This window comes from Hemiscyllium ocellatum, chromosome 34, assembly GCF_020745735.1.
Source record: "Hemiscyllium ocellatum isolate sHemOce1 chromosome 34, sHemOce1.pat.X.cur, whole genome shotgun sequence".
In the NCBI taxonomy this organism is placed as follows: Eukaryota; Metazoa; Chordata; class Chondrichthyes; order Orectolobiformes; family Hemiscylliidae; genus Hemiscyllium; species Hemiscyllium ocellatum.
In genome coordinates this window covers 24,396,585-24,409,199 of record NC_083434.1, presented here as the reverse complement: position 1 = coordinate 24,409,199, position 12,615 = coordinate 24,396,585, and the positions used below count along the sequence as shown (strand labels likewise).

General features: G+C 40.5%; 1 protein-coding gene across 2 annotated transcripts in view; it reads left to right on the top strand.

Annotated features, from left to right (window-relative positions):
• Positions 1-12,615, top strand: part of LOC132832207 (nucleotide-binding oligomerization domain-containing protein 1-like) — a 46,098-nt gene that overhangs the window by 11,755 nt on the left and 21,728 nt on the right. For both annotated transcript variants that reach the window (XM_060849996.1, XM_060849995.1), the window contains exons 3-4: positions 4,968-5,142; positions 9,134-10,943. In XM_060849996.1, coding sequence (XP_060705979.1) covers positions 4,968-5,142; positions 9,134-10,943 — 1,985 coding nt within the window. The remainder of the gene's footprint in view (positions 1-4,967; positions 5,143-9,133; positions 10,944-12,615) is intronic.

Sequence of the window (12,615 nt, the reverse complement as noted above, 5' to 3'; positions counted from 1 at the left end):
AGAATGTTACGATCCTTGTGAGACTGATAATGTTTAAAAAGAGATTGACTTTAAGGATCACACAAGATTTCAAGTTTTAAGACTTTTACTACAATAAACTAATATTAAATTGATTAACAATATTTAGCAGGCCACTTATACACTGAACTATCTCTCTCCTTAACTTCTCAATACAAATCCCATGTTGCATTTATAGGTTTTACCGTATTCTCCAAAAAGTTGCAATCCTTTCAGGAACAAATTTAAAAATATTCGCAACAAGTCCACTACTTTCCATTTTGCAAGTTGTAGTGCAAATACCCATTAGAATTTATTCTTCTGTGTTCTGAGAATTCCCAAACCAACTTCAAGTAACAAAGTCTATTCTTCCACCCCAGTCCAACATCAGCAGCTGTCCCCCTTCTCGTGACACATTGTCCCTGATGGCTCAGATCAAGTCAACCTGTGTCTTTAAATCTCAAAGAGCCCCATATTGTCAACATGAGAACGCGTTCACACCAGCATCTTATTTTTATTAGATTCCCTACAGTGTGGAAACAGGCCCTTCGGCCCAACCAGTCCACACTGACACTCCGAAGAGTAACCCACCCAGACCCATTTCCCTCTGACTAAAGCACCTAACCTATGGGCAATTTAGCACGGCCAATTCACCTGACCGGCACATCTTTGGATCGTGGGAGGAAACCGGAGCACCCAGAGGAAACCCACACAGACACAGGGAGAATGTGCAAGCTCCACACAGACAGTCGCCCAAGGCTGGAATTGAACCTGGGACCCATCAATGCAAATCTCCTTTCTCGTAGCATATAGTTTCCATAGGTTTTCTAAGTCCCAGATTGGAAAATGGTATACTTGGCTTGTTTTGATATTTTGTCATCAAGGTATTGACCTTTCAATGTAATCCTTGAATCACCCTGTTCAGGTTATAAAACCTTATCTATATTCTCTGCTACATCTCGAATTTATTTTAATGTCCAGAACAAGTGTCAACTAGCCACACATTGAAATTGCCTTCATATTGAAATGCAGGATCACTTTTATCTTGAAGTGTGTTCTGTTGATTTAAACTTTCAGCATTTTTTCCCAAGAGACACAAATGTAGCACCGCATCCATTTCCGCAATTAGTTCTCTACATTTTTGTTGAATATTATAAGCTGTTTTGTGGCTTTAAGAACTTTGCTAAGATTATGGAAGTGGTCAGTCAAAAAATCCAGGTACTCCGGTTAGGTCACAAGTTCTTTTAAGTTTTTAAAATCTTTTGCCTTCTCATTCAGCACCAGCATTATCCAATTTATTTTGGCAAGTGATGATTTGATTATTCTTAATTTTTCAACTTACATTCAAGAAAATGTTTCTTTCCTTACAGCTCAATGGTATCATTACTGGTTACAGTTGTCCCATTCTGTTCTAAAGCTGTGTGTCCTTTGTTCTATCATTCGTTTTAGTATTGTTTCTATCTAATTTGTCATGTATTGCTTCATTTCGGTCTACAGGTTTAATTTCAAACAATTTTCATCCCCAGATCCTTTTAACTCTTTTTTTTTTGTCTATATGATGTTCTAAATGTCCTTTAACTCAAACTTTCCGATTCCTTAGAGCTCCAATACATCATTTACTTTCGCTTGTATATTTTCAGTTATAACAACTTCACAGGGCCTTTCTGAAATCACAAGTGATGGTGACACCTTATATCCAGTGAAGTCATTTGATAATAGAGAGTCTACATTTTAACTCGATAAGAGACGACTTAATAGGTCATTTGCACTCAATCTGCACAACTGAAATAGTGGAAATAAAACTAGTTTTTAAATTGACTACAATAAACTGATTAAATAACTTTCATTAATGCCCTGTAATAATTCATTTTAAGTGATGAATTTGCTCAATGGAAATTCTGTCACTCTTCACCAATAGCAGTTGAACTGACTCCATATTTCTTAGAAATTGCTTGCCTGCTCCCTGAACAAAAGCAGGGTCATTTTGCCATTGAATTCAAAAACTCCTAATTTTCTATGTTTTAATTTATTCCAATGGTAAATGCATTCAAAGCTACCATGTTTGTTTCAATCATCCTTCTACTATACAGAGGTTTCTGAAGTCATGCTTAAAAGTCTTTCCTTTTAAACTTTTAACAGGGTGGCTTCACATGTCTGCTCATCAAATAAAATTACCATCGCCTTACAAAAACATATTCTCTAAAGTCTGGTTGAAGATTTGTAGCTCGGGTGTCCGTTGTTGTGGTTCTGTTCGCCGAGCTGGAAGTTTTTGTTGCAAACGTTTCGTTCCCTGGCTAGGGAACATCATCAGTGCTATTGGAGCCTCCTGTGAAGCGCTGCTTTGATGTTTCTCCCGGTATTTATAGTGGTTTGTTCTTGCCGTTTCCGGGTGTCAGTTTCAGCTGTAGTGGTTTGTATATGGGGTCCAGGTCTATGTGTCTGTTAATGGAGTTTGTGGATGAATGCCATGCCTCTAGAAATTCCCTGGCTGTTCTCTGTCTGGCTTGTCCTATGATGGTAGTGTTTTCCCAGTCAAATTCATGTTCCTGGTTGTCTGAGTGTATGGCTACTAGGGATAGCTGGTCGTGTCGTTTTGTGGCTAGCTGATGTTCATGGATGCGGATTGTTAGCTGTCTTCCTGTTTGTCCTATATAGTGTTTTGTGCAGTCCTTGCATGGTATTTCGTAACATAACAGAACACAGGAGGCCGAACCTATCAACAAGGACGGCATACTTAAACTACTAGACCTGTGCCTCACCACACACTTTACATTCAACAATCAGATATACGAACAAATCAACGGAACACCCATGGGATCACCAGTCTCGGGACTCATAGCAGAGGCAGTTATGCAAAGGTTAGAACATACAGCCCTACCACAAATCCAACCCAAACTCTGGATCAGATACGTCGATGACACCTTTGTAATCATCAAAAACACAGAAATAGAAAAAACACACCGAATCATCAACACCACACTCACAGGAATACGATTCACGAGAGAAGAGGAAAAGGATAGCCAACTCCCATTCCTAGACGTGTTAGTAGAGAGAACACCCAACGGAGAATTCACCACAAGGGTACACAGGAAACCAACACACACAGACCAAGTCCTAAACTATGAAAGCAACCACCCCAACACACACAAATGAAGCTGCATCAGGACACTATTCAAAAGAGCCACAACACACTGCAGTACACCAGAACTGCGAAAAGAGGAAGAGGAACACCTATACAAGGTATTCGCCAAAAACGGATACCCATGCAACTTTATCACCAGATGCCTAAGAGATAGACCACGGAACGAGGACATGCCACAACCAAAAGGACTAGCCACACTACCATATGTCAGGAGCGTCTCAGAACTGACAGCCAGACTACTGCGACCCTTAGGACTCATAACAGCACACAAGCCAACTTCCACACTCAGACAACAACTCACTAGAACAAAGGACCCAATAGCCAGCACGAGCCAAACTAACGTAGTTTACAAAATACCATGCAAGGACTGCACAAAACACTATATAGGACAAACAGGAAGACAGCTAACAATCCGCATCCATGAACATCAGCTAGCCACAAAACGACACGACCAGCTATCCCTAGTAGCCATACACTCAGACAACCAGGAACATGAATTTGACTGGGAAAACACTACCATCATAGGACAAGCCAGACAGAGAACAGCCAGGGAATTTCTAGAGGCATGGCATTCATCCACAAACTCCATTAACAGACACATAGACCTGGACCCCATATACAAACCACTACAGCTGAAACTGACACCCGGAAACGGCAAGAACATCCATCAACAGACACATCGACCTGGACCCCACATACAAACTACTACAGCTGAAACTGACACCCGGAAGCGGCAAGAACAAACCACTATAAATACCGGAAGAAACATCAAAGCAGCGCTTCACAGGAGGCTCCAATAGCACTGATGATGTTCCCTAGCCAGGGAACGAAACGTTTGCAGCAAAAACTTCCAGCTCGGTGAACAGAACCACAACAACATATTCTCTAGACTGTTTTCTAACTATTTTTAATACTCATTTCTACTATTTTCCTCAGTGGAACTGCAGTCTTTCTCACCATCAGACTTCATATCCCTCTAGTTTCTGTGGGTGACTGCAAGCAAAGTCTTACTGCAAACCATTTAAAAGCAAAATACTACAGATGCTGGAAATCTGAAACAAACACAGAGAATGCTGGAGAACCTTATTAGGTCTGGCAGAATCTGAGGACAGAGAAACAGAGATTACGTTTAAGTCGAGTATGACTCTTGCAAATCATATGAGACAATTCATAATCAACCACATGGCATCTGCCTTCATTTTAGAAACTTTACTGTCTTCCAAGAAGGACCTTATTCTTAGAGAGATGCTGTTGTATTTGTTTTTAATCATGTGACAAAAATGGCATATTGGTTGTTAAGTACAAGCTGAATGTTTTGTGATGAACATTATGGGCAGACCCAGCAAATTTTTAACAGTAATGGAGGTTGAGGGTGATCTGAACATAATAAATAGGAGCATATGCAAGTCATTCAACCATTTGGGCCTGTTTCCTAATCTAATAAGATCACAATGGATCTTCTATCTCAGCTTCACCTTCCTACATAAACCTCATGACCACCCTATCCAAACATCTATCAATTTCTGAATAAACTCAATGTCAGAGCATCCAAAGTTGTCTGTGGCAGGAAGTTCCAATCATTTACAATCCTTTGAATTGTTTGAAATTTGAATGAAGAAATTCCTCATTTGATTCCTAAAAGGCTGACAAGGGTATCTATGAAGGAAATTTGTGTTGAATTTGATGTTTTTTCTCTTCCCATTGTGGGTAACAAAACAAATCACTTTTCAGGGGTTAAAACGCTTAATAAACTGAGCAGCATGTTGATCAGAAAAACATGAACCAATTCAAATCTTATCCATCCAATATTCTTTAAATAAAAATCCAGGTTCGCAAAACATTGAACATTATTTCGGCAAAAGGAGAAGAATGTGCGGAATTCTTTCTATACATCCTGAACTGTGCCAAAGAGATTTACTCAGATTTTCATCCTTGGTTAAGAGAAATTCATTACTCCCCATCAGACCGCCTGATGAATAAACCAGTGCTGATTACAGATGCTGGTGAGTATTTCATTAATGCATTTATCTTCCAGATTACTGAAACAATTATTGAGATTTAATTCAATGATGGTCAAATACAGTACCACACTATAAAACCATTAAATACAGGAGCAGAATTAGGCCATTCAACCCATTGAGTCTGCTCCACCATTTCATCCTGGATGGTTTTGTTGGCAACAGACTATTTATTGCTGTGATTGGTAGGACCTTGGTGCAGCTGACAGCCATTACTCCACTATTTCATAGAATCATGGAAACAGGTCCTTGAGCCCAACACTGACCCTCCAAAGAGTAACCCATCCAGACCCATTCTCCTCCCCTACTATCCTATAATTTTACTCCTAACTAATGCATTTAACCTACACACCCCTGAACACGATGGACAATTTAGCATGGCCAATTCACCTAACCTGCATATCTTTGGAGGACTCGGAGGAAACCCACGCAGACATGGGGAGACTGTCTGTGTGGAGTTTGCACAGTCTCCCGAGGCTGGGTCCCTGGCACAGTGAAGCAGTAGTGTTAACCATACCGCCCTCTTGATGAGATAGTTATCTATCCTGTAAGCATCTGTGATACTTTGCTGTTGAGGCTCAATACACACACTCTCCATCACTGACCAATCATGACAGTATTGTGTGCAATTTACAGGATACAATACAGAAACTCTCCAAAGATACTTTGATAGCATCTCTTTTCTCTCCAAGAGCAGAAAAATGGCAGTTCCAATAGCCAATATCCTGATTTAGGCACAACTCAACTTTTTAAAATTATTTTTGGCTCATTATTCTGAAAGCTCCTACCTACACTGACACACAGACACCTTCACCACAGGGATTGCAGTCGTTCAAAAAGACAACCCACTGCCAATTACAGGCAACCAACAAATGCAACCTTTCAGTGACATCCATAACCCAAAACTAAAAACAGATTAGAAGATAGAAGTAAATGGAAGCAATAATTAATTCACAAATGTGCATCAATTTTGAAATGTTCTTTTCTCGTTATTTTTAAGAGCAATTTAGATCCATTCCTCTGCTGTTGAAAAGGTAGTTGAACATTCTACTCACTGATTTTTAACAGTCTGCATTCTTGCTACTGCAAGTCTCCTCTGTCTGCTGGAAGTACTTTACTCAATGTTTGCTACCCTCTGCAAAGACAGGAGAAATTATCAAGTATAGCACCTTCCTGGGAAAATATTTCACATTCTTGCAGAACACCATGAGAATGTAATCCATTCAGCTCTTTGCATTTGTTCCCCTATTCAACAGTTAATCAGATTATAGTTAATCAGTATCTTAGCTCCACATCACCAAAGTTTGTGCTGTAACTCTGAATAACTTTGCCAATCATAGAGTCATAGAGTCACAGAGATGTACAGCATGGAAACAGACCCTTCGGTCCAACCTGTCCATGCCAACCAGATATCCCAACCCAATGTAGTCCCACCAGCCAGCACCCGGCACATATCCCTCCAAACCCTTCCAATTCATATACCCATCCAAATGCCTCTTAAATGTTGCAATTGTAACTGCCTCCATCACATCCTCTGGCAGCTCATTCCATACACGTACCACCCTCTGTGTGAAAACGTTGCACCCTAGGTCTCTTTTATATCTTTCCCCTCTCACCCTAAATCTATGCCCTCTAGTTCTGGACTCCCTGACCCCGGAAAAGACTTTACCTATTTACCCTATCCATGCCCCTCATAATTTTGTAAACCTCTATAAGGTCACCCCTCAGCCTCCGACGCACCAGGCAAAACAGCCACGGCCAAATCCTCCAACCCTGGCAACATCCTTGTAAAGTTTCACAACATCTTCCTGATAGGAAGGAGACCAGAATTGCACGCAATATTCCAACAGTGGCTTAACCAATGTCCTCTACAGCTGCAACATGAATTGCAGTTTTCAAGTGTTGAATGGGTTTTGAAAGATAGTGTTTCAGATTTGGACTACCCTTTGTGCAAAGAGGTGATTCTAAAAATATATCAAAATGCTTTAGCTCAAATTTTATGGTTATGCCTCACCATTTCAGACTCCACCTTATTGACCCTATCAACTTCTTTAATCATTTAAAAATCTAATTTACTTCAGCTTCTATATTCAAGGAAATACAGGCCAGGTCATTGCTATCAGCCCACTTATAGTTTAACATTTTTAGGCCCAGTATAATTTTGGCATGTCTGTGTTTTATTATGTTCACAGCCGAGGTATGGTTCCCAGAGCGTGATTAAAGTGGCATTTTCATTGTCAGTCATCTGTTTTTAACACATAAATGGATATTTTACCACACTGTGATCCCTCACATGAAGCCAATCACTGGCATAACAATAGCACAAATAATGAAATCCCCGGAACAATCAAAGAAAACCTTATATGAAAATGTAACAGAATTACTGAGCTTCTATTAACCTGATCAGGCTGTGCAATTATTGTTTGTAATTTGAGTTCAGTTTTTTTCGGAGACCTGCCATCCCGGTAGATTTCAGCAAAAGATATCAATATACACAGCTTTGGATTTGTGTATTTCTTTTTTTCAACGATCAAGAAGATTTTATTTCTAAGTTCAAGGGAATATCATGATGGGGCATGGTTTGGGGCATATGTTACTCCTGGAAGTAGTGATCTTGGAAATAGGTGCCAAATGTCCTTAATTATGAACCCTTCCTGTCTCCAGTAAAATTAAGTTTGAGGTGGAAAAGCTCCTACTCCACCACAAATTAAGGGCCTAGCGAGCCTCAGCCTGGCTTTACTGGGATTTACCCAGCCGTAGGCCAGTCTATCACCATGCGGAGATCCTGACAACTGCCATCTTGTGGTCATCTGAGGTGGGGCAGTGTCTCTTGGTCAAAGTCAATCAGCTCTTGCTGGGAGACACCCCCTGCACCCTTCTTTCCATGATCCCCAACCCCAAGAAATCACCTCATCCACCAAATCCACATTGCTTATCTTTGATCTGGAGACAGTTGCTCAGTGGTCAGCACTGCTACCTCACAGCTCCTGGGAATGGGGTTCAATTCCAATCTTTTGGAAACTATCTGCATGGAGTTTGTACTTTCTCCCTGTGTCTGCATGAGTTTCTGCCAGGTGGTCTGGCTTTTTTTATTCATTCACAGGCTGACAGCATCGCTGGCCAGGCACCCCTAATCGTCCAGAGGGCAGTTAAGAGTCAATCACCTTGCTGTGGGTCTGGAATCACATGTAGGCCCAACAAAGTAAGGAAGGCAGTTTCCTTCCCTCAAGGACATTAGTGAACCAGATGGGTTTTTCCGACAATCAACATGGATTCATGGTCATCATTAGATTCGTAATGCCAGATATTTTTATTGAATTCAAGTTTTACCATCTGCCATGCTGGGATTCGAGCCCGGGGCTCCAGAATGTTATCTGGATCTCTGGATTAACAGTCCAGCGATAACACCACCAGGCCATTGCCTCCAACCGTCCAAAGATGTGTAGGTTAGATAGATTGGCCTTAGTAAATTGCCCCATAGTGTCCAAGGATGTACAGGCTAGGTGGATTAGCCATGGGAAATGTGGGGTTATGGGAGTGGGGTGGGGTGTGTCTGAGTGAGATGCTCGTCATAGGGTCAGTGCAGACATGATAAGCAAAATGGCCTCTACATGCACTGTAGGTATTCTGTGATTTTACTACATAATCGTGGAACTCTGGGTGTGCCAACAGTTGTAGTCATCTCCCTGATGGCTGGTGAGCACCAGAGCTTGCAGTCTTTGATTAGCCAACAGTTGTCTCTGGGTGACTTCCTCATTCCCAGGATCTTGATTCCAGGGGAAGGTCTACTAGTAGTTTCTCTAATGGCGTATGGTTTGATGGGTCTTCACTGTTAGATGTCTTGCTGGTTTGCCAACTAGCCAATGAGAATGCCTCACCAAGACCCTGTAGAAAGTACTGACAAAAAAAAGCCTTTCCACAATTAGATCATTGATAATGTGTTTGTGAAAAAAATTGTACTGTGTTTGTCTTTCAGTTTGCCAATATGCTGAAAAGCTCAGAATCGAATTGCAAAGAGAAACAAGGTTCACGTTGTCATATACCCAAAAGGAAGATACCCTATTTGAAGATATGTACACAGATACTCTCATGGAATTAGTTAATTCAACAAATGAGATCCTAGGAAGCATTTCCTACTTGGAGGATTTGTTCAGTGACACTGGAATCATCAATGAGGATGCAGAGACAGTGGTTGTAACTGGTGATGCTGGGGTTGGTAAGACTATACTGCTCCAGAGATTTCAAAACCTATGGTCCAAAGGAGAGCTGTGTACTGGTGTTAAATTCTTGTTCAAATTTAGATGCCGAATGTTTAATAGTTTTAGAAAGGAAGATAAGATTTCTCTCAGAGATCTACTGTTCAAATACAATTCTTATCCAGACAAAGACCCTGATGAGATATTTAGTTACATCCAACAACACCCAGACTCTGTTCTCTTCACACTAGATGGGTTTGATGAAATTAACATTGACTGTCATCTTAGTGATATCCCTATAATCTCTTCACCCTTTGACCCGTTACATCCTGTTGCCCTGTTAATGAGCCTTCTTCATGGTAAGTTATTAAAAGGTTCCAAAAAACTATTGACAGCAAGAACTGGCACAGAGCTACCACTGAGAATGGTGAGGAAGAGAGTGACACTAAAGGGCTTTTCCAAGGACCATTTGCTGCAATATTTGAAGAAGTTCTTCAAAAATGAGACCCAGCGAAGTTTTGTTTTAGGCCAGCTGGAGACAAACCCCCACCTGAGCAATTTATGTTCAGTGCCATTGTTTTGTTGGATTATATTTAAATGTTATGATTGTTCGCAGTCCAATTGTAGTCCCCAGTGGTTATCACATTCTGTTATACTGACTGATATTTACCTGGTGATGATTGAAGTCTTCCTCAACCATTCTTCTCAGGCCAATCCAAATAAAAAAAGTGCACGAAGCCGGGTAAACCTGTTTAGAACCAAAAAGGAAATCCTCATGCGAATTGGTAAGCTAGCTCTAAAAGGCATTGAAAATAGAAATTTTACATTCAGTCAGGGGACAGTCACAGCAGCAAATATTTCAGAAGAAGATTTACAGCTGGGCTTCATCAAAACTGTTGGCCATTATAATGGACTTGGGAACCAATCAACTTATGAATATATTCACATAACACTTCAGTCGTTCTTTACTGCATTTTTATTAGTTCTAGATGATGAGATCTGTCCATCTGACTTTCTTGCACTCTTCAAGAATAATAATGTACCAAAACTGTCAAACAACAAGCTAAGTGATTCAGCTTTAGCTTTCTTGAGCCCTACGAAGTATTCCTCGACACATATCCTCAAGCCTTTCAGCAAACATCTGCAATTTACCATGCTGTTCCTCTGTGGCTTGCTGTCGAATAGCAACACTGATCTGTTGCTAAACCTCGCATCTCCAGCGACCATTAAGAAAAAGCAATCAGTGCTGGCGTCTTACTTGTCCAACTGCATGAAGACATACTTGAAAAAGCTTCCTCGCTTGTGCCTTGAAGACGGCTGTAAGGTTCATGTGCTACCACGTTTTTTATGGCTGATAAGGTACATATTCGAAATGCAGAATGGAGCAACAGCCAAACTGGCAGCCAAAGGGATCCATGCTGATTACATAAAGCTGAACTACTGCAATGTTTCTTCTGTAGACTGCGGTGCCCTTGCTTTTACTTTGCATCACATCCGAACACCCCTTGCACTGGAGATGGACAATAACAACATCAATGATTATGGGGTGAAGAAAATGGTCTCCTGTTTCAGTCAGCTCACAGTCCTCAAGTAAGCTTTATATCCAGATTATGGTACTTTCTGTACGCATCACATGGAATCGAGATGTTTTTTCAATAGTACTTAGGACGTTAGAATTCACCCTTGCCATACAATAGTGATCTTAATTTTAAGATGCCAACCTTGGCTTCTGTTGATGGTGTTCTTATCTCAAAGTCACAGGTTCAAGCTAGACTCTTTCACCAGCTAGACCAACAATTTGTTCCAGTGGAAATGCCACTTAGTCAGAAGTACCACCTTTCAGATAAGACATTAATCCAGTTCTGGCCTATATGCCTCCTGTCATGATTGTAAATAAAACCAACTCAAAGATGGTGGTATTATTTCAAATAAGAGTCCTAACCAATTTTTATTGATCATCCAAAGATAATATCGAAGGCCATTCAGTCACTGTGCCTCTGGCGATGCTTTGATATAACTATCCAATTAATTCTACTCCCTTGCATTTTCCCTATGGCCCAGCATTTATCCTACATGCTTTCAATGTTACTACTGAATCAATTTTCACCATCTTTTCATGCAATGTCCCTGCTCCTACCCTTTCTTCCACTGGAAACAGTTTCTTGTTAATTACTCCATCAAAACCATTCGTGGTCAAGTTTCTTTTGAATCTTCTGTGCTTTATGAAGGACAACCTGAGCTATTCCAATTTCCCCCACAATAACTGCAGTTCTTCCTCCTTGTTGGCATTCGTGACAATCTCGATGAAGGGTGATACTTAGAATTCGAAAACACGGTTTAATCCAAGATCCTATAAAGATTCAGCACAAACACCTTGCCCTTGTATACTATTCCTTCCCCTATTAATAATGTCAAAGATTCTGCTTGATCTTTTTCCTTTAAAAGAATGGCCTTCTCATTGTGTCCTGTACTCAGCAACAATTTGGATGCTCATGCCTCCTGAACACTCTGCTGCTGAACTTCCTCTAACATTGTAGCATTCAGTTTATATTGTTTCTGTTCATTCTTCCCACTTTCCATTTCTCATTGCAAAATTTTATCCATTATGTGTTATCCAATAATATCCATTACACTAACAAGGATAGGATTTATACCATTAATGGTAGGGCCCTGGGTAGTGTTGTAGAACACCTAGGGATTCAGATATATAATTCATCACAAGTAGACAGGGTAGTAAAAAAGTTGTTTAGCACGCTTGCATTCATTGTTCAGACCTTTGAGTACAGGAGTTGGGATATCATGTTGTCATTGTCGAGGACATGTGTGAAGCCTCTTCTAGAACATTGTGTGCAGTTCTGGCCGCCCTGTTATAGGAAGGATTTAATTAAACTGGAGAAGGTTCAGAAAAAATTGACTCGGATGTTGCCAGGAATAGAGTGTTTGAGATATAAAAATAGACTGAAAAGGCTGGGATATTTTTCACTGGAGCATAAGAGGTTGAGGGGTGACCTTACTGAGGTTTATAAAATCATGAGAGGCATAAATAAGGTGAATGACAAGGGTGTGTTCCCTAAGATGGGGGCGTTCAAAACTAGGGCGTATTTATAAAAGGTGAGAAGAGAAAGATTTAAAAAGGGCATGCGAGGCAATGTTTTTATTTACACAGAGTGGTTTGTGTATGGAATGAACTACCAGAGAAAGTGATTGCTGCAGGTCCAGTTACCAATATTTAGAACACGTTTGGATAAGGTTATGAATAAGA